We start from the raw sequence: 11322 nt of genomic DNA on the forward strand, positions 1-11322 counted from the left end.
AAAAAAAAAAACATATGGGATGGATGTTTGAAAATCTGTGAAATTAACCACATTGACAAATACATGAAGATCACATGATTATCCCAATGCAGAAGAAGTATTTGACACAATTCAATGTCCTTTTGGGGCTGGGGATTTAGCTCAGTGGCACAGTGCCTGCCCGGCAAGCGCAAGGTCGTGAGTTCAATTTCTGGTACCAGAAGAAAAGTGAAAAACAAACACAAACAAAAAAATGTCCTTCCAAGAAAAAAATCTCAAGGCTTTCCTGCCACAATGGTGCCTTCCAAGAAAGAGCCCACCCACCCACTGCAGGTGCCAAGTTGCCGACACCTAGCTGGACTTGTACCTCAGTGCCCCTTAGCACAGGGCAGCAGAGGTGACCACCAAATGACTGACTTGATAGAGGATGAGGCCAACACCCTGGAGAAGGGGTAAGCCTAGCAGAGCTGGCTGCTGCAGGAAGAAATAAGATGGGCCTGCAGCACTAGTCCCAAGAGAAGCCCACAATTGGTGTAAACTAAAAACCAGTGTGGGGTTTTACCCTGAGAGTGACTTCTTCACAGCAGGATAGAGTTCAAGAAAGCCAGTGCAGTACCTGCCATATTACCAGAGAGAATTTAACCAGGCACCATTTTGAGAAAATGTTTATTGTGTTGGACACCTATACTACAATTTCACTCCTGTACTGAGGTGTTACCATACTTACAGAGACTGGGTAAGAGACAGCCACTGGAGACAGACATAGAGAGGGTGAGGGCTCGGCTGAGATCCCCCAAGAAATTCAGACTCCTTTCAGGAAGGACACAGGGCCTGCATTCTGTGGTGTGAGGCCAGATTACCCAGATGCAGCGCTCAGATGTCTGGAACTGAAGGTGATGGCACTGAGTCCACCTGTCTGCCTGAGCCCCTGCCCTGCTGTTTGAACCCATCAGAGACAAGTGATCTGATTGCTTCTCTGCAAATGAACATGAGCGTGGACATCTCAACTTGGACAGTTGCCACACACTGGCGTTTACAGGTGGGAGGGTCACCTCGAAACTCACAGGCTCTAATATCGAGGTAAAGACTGCAACTTGCTGGACACCAAAGACTGCAGATTGTGAAAGGACTTTAGACCCTTTGTGTGTATGTGTGTGTGTGTGTGTGTGTGTGTGTGTGTATGTGTGTGCATGTCTGGAGTTTTAACTTCTATTTTCTTTTTCCCTTTTTAGGTATTATTATCTTTGTTTAATTTGTTCCCTTTTTTTCCCTTTAGTTTACTTTATTTTTCTTATTTGTCCTTCTGCTTGTTGGTTTTTTTCTGTTAATTTTATACAATACTACTAATTTTTTTTTATTCCTTGATAGGACCCTTATTCCACTGTAATTACCTTCTCTGCTTAGATTACTTAATTTTTCAGATTCTAATTTTTTTCCTGCTTCCATCCCCTGAAGCCTCTAACCTTAGTAGTATAGCCATTAACATTTATAAATCCATACTATCTTACTATGGTTGTACACTATTTTCTTGTTAGTGGAGATAAATTTGTCTCATTGAGTAGCTATTTATTGTTGGTCAATATTTGGTTTGTCTTAGTATTTATACTATAATCACACATCTTGTTTATGTTTAAGAGTGGTACATGATTGGTTTCTAGGATTTGTCAATATCCAGTTGGTATATGATGCTATTGTTGTTGCTGATTTTACTGCTATAGCAAAGGTGACATAGTTGTTCCCATCCACTAGTTTTCTCTATGTGCCAATATCTGGATTGCCTGGGGGTCATAAACAATGCTTCAGCTCATTCCCAAAGAACTGGGTACTGTTTGGTATAGCAGCATATAAGCTGCAACTTCCCTTCCCAAATAAACAGAGGTGGGTGGATCCTGGGACAGAAGCAAAGGCCAACAGTTAGTGAGAATATAACCCAGAGGATATTTCTGAAGAGTAGACATTAACTAAAAAGGTTCAGCTTTCCACTATAATCCTATAAAGCTACCCACTATAATCAACACACAAATCTCAGCACAAAAAGAAACAAACAAAAACAAAAACTTGAGAAAACAAGACAACAAAATGCCTCCAAAAACTGCCAATGACCCCCAAAACCTATCCACTGAAGGGATGGAAATCAAAAGCACCACAACAAAAATATCTGAAAGGATAACAGAGGGGATAACAAAATAGATTGATAAAGGTGCTAGATGAATTTTTAAAAGATATAAGTAACCAGATAATGATCCTATGAAACAAATGAATTGTGAATCTACAGAAGACACTAATAATAATTTTTTAAGAACTAGCAGAGCTACAGAAAAAGATGTAAAACATGAATGCCCAGTATATAGGAAAGAATTGGGGTCCATTAAAAAGTTTCAAACAAAAATCTAGGAGATTAAAAATTCTATTGAAACTGTGGGCAGCAGAAGTGACCACTCTGAGAACAGAGTGTCAGAGCCAGAAGACTCAGCTGTGGTTGGTGATCAGTTGATGAGGATACTTTAGAAACGAAAAGAGAACAGGAAAAAATGGATCCAGTGGCTACTAGAAGACTAAAATTAGCTGGAATTAGTAAAAAAAAATCAAAAGTCAGTAATAAGGGGATAAAAACCTGCTAACAGAAGTAATAGCAGAAAACTTGCCAAACCTGGAAAAAGAATTTAACTTACAGATAAGTGAGTCATCTAGACCCCCAATTAGCGATGATCAGAAAAGAACCACTCACAACACATCATAGTCAAAATACCAGAAATCCAGCACAAGAACAGAATCTTTAAAGCTGTTAGAAAAAAACAACAAAGAACTTATAAAGGAAAACCCATCAGAATAACAGCAGATTTCCCAACACAAACCTTTTTAAAGGTAAGGAAGGCTGGAGTGAAATATTTCAAGCCCTAAAAAACAATTTCCAACCCATAATGATCTATCCTGCAAAACTGTCTTTCAAAATTAATGGACAAATAAGATATTTCCATGATAAAGAGCACTTAAAGATATTCATGACCACCAAACCCACACTCCAAAACATTCTCAAGGATATCCTAGAAGAAGACAATGAAGTTACAATGTCAAAAAGCCCTGTAGAATGAACACACCAGGTGGGGCAAGCAATGAAGTGGAAGAGAAAGAAAAGAAATCAGCAGCAGGAAAATAATACAATGATAGGACTAAGTCAATATTCACCAGTTATAACTTTTAATGTGAATAGTTTTATTAACTAAAATAAACAAATTAGGGCTGGGGATTTAGCTCAGCGGCAAAAGCGCCTGCCTGGCAAGCGCAAGGTCATGAATTCAGTTCCCAGTACCGGAGAAAAACAAAACAAAAAAATAAATAAATAAAATAAACAAATTAACAGAATGGATCAAGAAACAAAATCTAATGGTATGCTGTGTGCAATAAATACATTTAACCCTAAAAAAAAATTCATAGACTAAAAATCAAAGCATAGAAAACTCTATTCCATGCAATGGGAACCCCAAACAAGCAGGAGTAGCTGTCATATTTTCAGACAAGGTCACTTTAAGCCAAAACTGACCTGAAAAGGCAAAAAAAGAGAACTACATATTGCTTAAGGGAACGATTCAACAGGAAGAGATAACAATCATAAGCATATATGCAGCAAACACTAGCGTGCCCAGGTTTATAAAACAAACACAAGGAGCCATGCATGGTGGCACACACCTGTGATCCCAGCATTATGGAGGCTGAGACAGGAGGATCACCACAAGTTCGAGGTTAGCCTTGGCTACACAGTGAGTTCCAGGTCAGCTTAAACTACATAGACACTGTCTCAAAAAAAAAAAAAAAAAAAAAAACAACTGGATATAAAAGATCAGATAAACATTCCAGAGATGCAAGGATAACTCAACATACACAAGGCAAAAAGTTTTACCTATCACATAAACAGAAGCAAGACAAAAATGATATATCAATAGATAGAGAAAAAAACTTTGACAACATCCACTCATGATTTAAAAAAAAAAAACTGAAGAAAATACGTATGTGGAAGGACCTTGTCTCAATCTAGTAAAAGCCATTTATGACAAACCTACTGGCAGCATTATATTAAATGGAAGAAAACTCAAAGCTTCCCTTCCACAATCAAGAGTATGACAAGAACATCCACTATGACCACTCATGTTTAGCATAGTCTTTAAAACATTAGCCAGAGCAACCAGGAAAGAGAAAAAGAATGTATATATGAAAGCAAGATGACAAATTATGATTATTTGCAGACAATCTCATCCTCAATAGAAGATCCAAAAAATTCCACCAAAAGACTCCTAGAATTATACCCAAATTCATTAGTGTAGGAGGATACAAAATAAACACACAAAAGTCATTAGAGTGCCTGTGCATCAATAATAAACTCCCCAAGAAAGAAACTAGGAAAATAATGTCACCAGGAGTGGTGGTGCACACCTGTAATCCCAGCACTCAGGAGGCTGAGGCAGGAGGATCACTGTGAGTTTGAGACCAGCCTGGAAAACAAAGTGAGCTCAAAGCCAGCCTGACCTGCATAGCGAGACCCTGTCTCAAAAAAGACAAAAACAAAACAAAACAAAAGGAAAATAATGTCATTCACCACACCATCAAAAAAAGTAAAAACTTAGGTATTTGTGGCCAACTATTCCTAGGACAGAGAACGAACATCTAGAATATCTAAAGAAACCAAAACACTAGCTTCCCTGCAAGAAAAGTCCCAATCAAAAAATGGGCAACAATTTCCAGCCCACTTCTTCTCATAAGAAGTACAAATGGCCAATAAATATATAAAAATGCTCAATATCTTTGCATCTAGAGGAATGCAGATTAAAACAACACCAAGATACTATCTTACTCCAGAAAGAAGGGCTATCATCAAGAAATCAGATAACAACAAATGCTGGCTAGGCTGCAGGGAAAAAGGAAGGTTTCTATGTTGTTGATAGGAATGTAAACTAGTACAACCACTATGGAAATCAGTATGGAGATTCCTCAAAAACTAAAACTAGAAATTCCATTTGGCCAAGCTATCTTCCAAAAGAGCTAAAAACATCATATTAAGGTGATACATGCATAGCCATGTTTATAGCTGCACAACTAATAATAACTAAATCTTGGAAATGGCCTATATGCCCATTAATAGATGAATGGATAAAGAAAATGTGGTATTTATCCACAATAAAATACTACTCTGCATAAAGAAAGACAAACTTTAGACATTCATAGGTAAATGGATGGACCTTGAGACCATGATATTAAGACCATGAAATAAATCGACACACAAGATTAAATATTGCATTATTTCTCTTATATGAGAACCCTTCCAAATATAAATAAAAACAAAATGAAGTATAGAAAATAGGAACTGGGGAGATCTTTTTCAAATTGATTTGGTGAGGAGATAGACGGACAGGACAGAAAAGGAATTGAAAAAATGGAAATAAGGCTTTTACAAATAGGAAGGTGAACAAGATTTGGAGGAAGCTGGGAGGGCTAAAAAGCGTAAGGGACAAAAAAGAGAATTAAGATGTGTTATGTTCATGAACCAACTCCCCATGATAAATTTATTCATTATGTCCTGCAAATATGTACTGACAAAAATAAATTAAAAAACAATAATCTTTGAGCGAGGGGGGGAAATCTCAAAACTAGCAGTAGATGCAGGTTATTTAGTTCACCAAATACATCGATGTCTGTCTTATGGGCTCCACTCCTAATGTCATATTCTACAGCCACACTGAAGAGCAACACGAATGTGTTTGTCTGAACAATTCCCAGGGGGTGAGGGAGCTGGATTCCAAGGCACCTGCGTTCTTGCATTAACTTTCTGTCACTGTAACAAAATATCTAACATACTGTCATGGTTTATGTCTGGGTGTCCCCCCAAAGCATCATGCAGTCATGGGCAGGGCTTCTAGAGTTTATGATTAATTCATGGTCCAGTGTTGGGATTATGGATGTGAGTGCTACACCCACCCTGGGTGGTTTGCATACAGTGTAAGGGAGGGAAAGAGGCTGCTTGCTGCTACTCCTCCCTTTTGCTCTTGTTGCTTTTGCTGTTTTCCACTGCCATGAACTGTTGCCCCTTGCCATGTGCCACTCTGCCTTGGAGCCAGCCACGTATGGACTGAAACTTCCACAAACTGTGAGCTAAATAAACCTTTCCTTCCTTAATTCTGGGCTCCAGGTGTTTTGTCTCAGCAACAAGAGAAAAGTAACCAACACACATACGTAATTTAAAGGAGAAAGGATTATTTTGGCTCAGGGTTTCAGAGGTTTCAGTGCACGGTTGGCAGCCTAAAGGCAAAAACATCACAGTAGAAGAACGTGGCAGAAAAAAGCTGCTCAAGTCATGGCATCCAGCGAGCACAGAAAGGGGAAGAGCCAAAGAGAAAGAGGCCAGGGAGCAGGTCTAGTCCCCGAGGTCGCACCCTGTGCCCTAAGCAGACCCACCCAGAAGCCCGTGTATGGATCTCTTAGGTGTCTCTCAAGCCAATGTAGCTGACAGTCAAGATTAACCCTCACAAAGTCAAGATCATCCGATCCCGTTCTCAAATGCCCACTAGTGGCAGAGCTGCTTCATTCCCTTAGACCACTTACCTTAGCACTGTTACATTAGAACTACCACATTAGAGAGACTTAAAACATTTTGTTCCTTTAGCCACTGATCATTCTGCCTTTTTGTTAAGATCATTTAACTGTATCCCTACTAATGCAAAACAGAAAAAAATCATTTAAAAATATGGGAGAACATTTGACAACCCAGATGACCATACATAAAAATGTTATAGATCAGAGAGTTTATAGAGCATTTTATATTTATCTGTGCATATCATGAAGAGGGTTGAATTGCCCCACAGAGATATGGGGCCAGCATGCTTATCAATTTTAATTCTGGTGTTTGCTAGAATAAAAATCACTGTTTTATTTTGGTGCATATGACATCACCAATTTCTTTTTTTGTTCTGAGACAATCTCTCACTATATAGCTCAGGCTGGACTTGAACTCACTATGTAGTACAGGCTGGTCTCAGACTCAGGGATCCTCTTTCCTTAGCCGCCCGAGTGCTGGGGTTACAGGCATGTGCCACCAAACTTGGCACATTGCCAAATTTTAGGGACCTTAGAAACACTTGAATCTCTACTTTTTGATAGATAGGTTTGACCCACTTATATTTATTATAATTACTGATATATTTGAACTTATTTTTACCATCTTTCTTTTTGTTCCCTATTTCCCCCTCTTTTCCTGTCTTTTATTGGACCTAAACATCCTATCCCACAGCTCACTCCCACTTGTTTCGGAAACTCTAGATTTCACTCTATTCTTTTAGTAATATACAGTAGTTAGCTTGAAATGTTTAACATATATTATACATCTCCTAGCAGAATATAAAATTACTCTGTTGCTCTCCTAAAAATGCCTGGTTTTATCCCCTGTCCAATCCTCCAGAGCCACCCATTCAATACGCGCAAGCTCTGCTCAAGTTAACCTTAGTGTCTTTGTCGGAGCTGAATCCGTGAATACCTAACCTTCTGGTGTGTCCGGGCTGCACTGAGTGAAGGGAAGTTCTGTGGCTGGACTACATCTGAAACGCATAATATAGTTAATGTACATAAGTAACAAGACATCCGCTCACAGATATTTTTATTGTAACATTTACAGACGAGGGCAGCGCGACGTGTGTGTGGCCGTGCAGCAGGCGGAGTGAGCATTGCGTGGCGCCCGCCCCGCCCAGCGTTCCGCTCTGCTTTCCAGTCTGTGCTCAGGCATCCCACAGTCAAGTCGTAAAAGATACTGCTAAAAATCACCCCTCACAGCGCTGCTAGTGGTCCAGGGCTGCATGTAGCCCACCGGCCATGGGTTGGACACACCTGGTATTATCACCTTTTAAAAAGCATTTTTATAATCAATAGTTAATTAAATGTACTTATTTTTAAAAACACTACTGACAAAATTCCTGAGAATCTCTTTTCTGAGATAACTGAGGTCTCGGTGATTTCCTGACCCACAGTAAGTGCTGAATAACTGAAAATCACCCTTCCCAAGCCCTCCCCGCAGAACAGTTTTTTGACACCCGCAAGCTGGATTGCGGCGTTCAGCGTCCACGGACTCTTCTGGGTAGGATCCATTCCGTGGACAGTTGTCAAACGCTAACCTTTCCTTATGCTAATTTTCTGAATACTGTACTTGACAGTGTGGCAAACTAAACAGGCCAGGATTAAATGTTCTCATTTCTGAGCCGTGAAGTGTTGAGACTGACCAGGAAGTGGAGGCAGAGAGTCTGTCCTTCGGGAGGAGAACCAGCCGGTCTGCTGCCGCCGCTCTTGACTGCGGCTGGAAGAACTGTTCAGGCAGCTGTTCAGCTGCTCGCCCAACTTGAAAGGACCCTGCCAAATGGCAAATATTTTTCATAACGACATTTGACTTTTGCGAAGAACATTAACAGTGCATTTTATTTAGCTCCAGCAGTGTGCCAACAGGGCAGATTTATGACTCAGCAGGCTCACAATCTCGACAGGACTGGGTGCTCATTTCCATTTTTCATATTCATGAAAAGAGTAAACGGGCTCCCAGAGGAAGTCTACACAAAACATCTCTGCAGCTAAATTATTTGTTGAAATAATACCAGATTAACGTGAGAAAATGAAGTATCTCTGCAAGAAAAGATGAAAATCTAGAAGCATCAAAGGGGAAAATGTTAAAATATTTTAAATCTAAGAGCAGTGTTACTCAGACATGTCCAGGATGGGTGCCTGTAGCAGAAATACATCATCTACTGAATCCCCTGCAAGTCAATGCTCCCAGGACCTTTGGGTTATGCTGTTAATCTATATTGTTAATTAAAATATTGACACTAAGTACTTAAAACACAATATGTTGAATTTGACAGGCTATGAACCACAGGAGGTTGAGTTAGAAATTAACAACTGTTTTTATTTAATAGTAAAATCAGAACATCACGTGTAGGCAGTACAAATGAAGAAAACACATTCTCTTTTTTTCTTTCTTTATGGAAGAAAAGTAAAACAAAATTTCTTAACAAAATAGTAGGAGAGCCAAGTGTTGGTGGCACATACCTGTAATCCCAGCCCTTGGGAGGCTGAGACAGGAGGATCTCTGTGAGTTCAAGGCCAGCCTGGACTACAAAGTGAGTTCAAGTCCAGCCTGAACTGCATAGTGAGACCCTGTCTCAGAAAGATAAAAAAAAAAAAAAAAAAGGAGAATAACAATAGTTAATACATTGCATATTGTTATCTTTAAAGTAGTTACTCAGAATGCAATATGGGCATCAAAAATTCTCCAATTAATATTTGTACAAACTTTCTTTTTCAGTGAGCTAAGAGACACTAGTTGTATAACTAGCTTGCATTTTTTTCCTTTTCCCTTTATTTCTTCCCCTCTTGCCCCCATCCTAGTTCCTTTTTCCTTTTGAATAATCTCTTCCCATTTCCCAATATCTGTTGTATATTTTAGACTGTATTTACTTTTTCAGCTTCTCATAGTAGGGAGACAATATGATGGTTACACATATGAGTCTGAATTATTTCACTTATGAGTGTGGTCTCAAGTTGCATCCATTTACCTACAAAAGTCTCAAGTTTATCCTTCTTTATGGCTGAGTAGTACTCCACTGTATAAATATACCACATTCTTTTATCCATTCCTCCACTGATAAGCATTTGGGTTGTTTCCAAGATCTAGCTATTACAAATTGTGCTGCTATAAACATGGGTGCACATATATCACCATGGTATGATTTTTTTAATTCTTCTGAGAAGATACCCAGAAGGGGAATAGCTGGGTTGAATGGGACCTCCATCCTAGCTTTTTGAGAACTCTCCATACTGATTTACCTAGTGATTGCAATAGTCTTCACTCCCATTAATAGTGGAGAAGGGTTCTTTTTTCCCCACAGCCCCTCTAGCATTTGTTATTGGTTGATGAAGAAAACACGTTCCAATGAATACACATAATTTTCTGCCTAACCTAGTTGTGTATAGGTCATATTTATGTTAAATAGCTCCCCATTCTTGATATATTTTCCCATGCACCAGAAGTTCATGCCTTTAACAAAGCCCATGGAGAAATACCCTTGCTATGCAGAAGTTTGTTCCAGTTGAGGAGAGAATAAAAGTCAGCACTAGCTACCATGGGCAGCATTTAGTGCGGACACTCTAGTCTTTGTGAAGACACAGAGATGGTCGGGACGTGCATTCTCTCTCTCTCTTTTTTTTTTTTGTTTTTGTTTTTGTGAGACAGGGTCTCGCTATGCAGTTCAGACTGGCCTTCAACTCACTTTGTAGTCCAGGCTGGCCTCAAACTTGCAACAATCCTCCTGCCTCAGCCTCCCAAGTGCTGGGATTACAGGCATGTGCTACCACGCCCAGCTGGGGCCTGCATTCTCATTCAATAAACTGGTACAGTTGGAGCTGGAGCAGTGACATTTTTGAAGGTAAACTGAGCCAAACAAAGCCATGGCCAATGGGAAATTCTTACCTACTTTTTCTGCACTGTTTATTATATGGTAATTAGATCACAAATGAGAAAGTCTAACCTGTTTCTTCAAACTGTAAAAGTATACATTCCCATAAAGTTCACATGATTTCTTGGAGTACAATAAAGTCTCGCATACTGTGTAAGGGTCACCGAGGGAGTCAGCTACAAGCCTAGTGCTCTTCTCTTTCAGAGTTACAGAACGACAGCCATGGATGACGTTTACAAGGTCACTTCCACAGAGAGGACCCAGCTGCTGGAGAGGGAGCTGGCTGTGCGGTTGAGCGAGCTGAAGTCGGAGATAGAAGAACAGGGCATCCTTCAGGGAACAGCTCATCGAGTGCACAGGTTAACTGCGGCAATGAAAAGATGTGGCCTCGGGGGCTTTACCTCCCACTGCCACCCACAGTCTCCACCAGCCCCCGCCTCTTTTCACATGCACAGTTGTCCCAAGCTCACATAAACGGGATACAACAGCAGGTCCCAGCAGGCCTGACACTGCGCAGCTTCCGAGACCTGCCGCCCTCAGGGCGGTGTGCCCAGGCCAGCTGCACTCCCTGTGGGCTTATGGTCTAGAACCGTCAAGGCAGGCTGAAGCCACGTCTTGCCAGAAAGAAGAGGCCCCATGGGAATTTGTTCTGAAGGGCTCACAGATGCTAGCATCGTAAGGGTCCCAAAGCTTGCATACAGAGCATGACTGATAAAAAAAGATTTCACTTTATCTAATTTTCTTTTAATGAGTTCGACCTTGATTTTGATGAGATATTTAAGAGGCTGAAATAATACCAGGTGTATGATAATGATTTCTGCAAGGAGATGTTCTGTTAGGAGCACTTTTTAATTTAATTTAATTT

The 11322-nt window shown here is 40.1% G+C and overlaps 1 protein-coding gene across 5 annotated transcripts in view; it reads left to right on the top strand.

Moving 5' to 3' along the window:
• The window catches only part of LOC106146276 (transmembrane protein FLJ37396), a 116726-nt gene that overhangs the window by 26389 nt on the left and 79015 nt on the right, over positions 1-11322 (top strand). For 3 of the 5 annotated variants that reach the window (XM_013510799.1, XM_013510802.1, XM_013510803.1), the window contains exons 1-2: positions 7780-7848; positions 10662-10816. In XM_013510799.1, coding sequence (XP_013366253.1) covers positions 7831-7848; positions 10662-10816 — 173 coding nt within the window. In that variant the 5' untranslated portion in view covers positions 7780-7830. Of the gene's footprint in view, positions 1-7779; positions 7849-10661; positions 10817-11322 lie in introns of those variants that run through there. The other 2 variants (XM_013510801.1, XM_013510800.1) reach the window with 1 other exon arrangement.

The sequence above is a fragment of the Chinchilla lanigera genome, unplaced genomic scaffold (genome assembly GCF_000276665.1).
Source record: "Chinchilla lanigera isolate Chin_1 unplaced genomic scaffold, ChiLan1.0 scaffold00010, whole genome shotgun sequence".
NCBI lineage: Eukaryota > Metazoa > Chordata > Mammalia > Rodentia > Chinchillidae > Chinchilla > Chinchilla lanigera.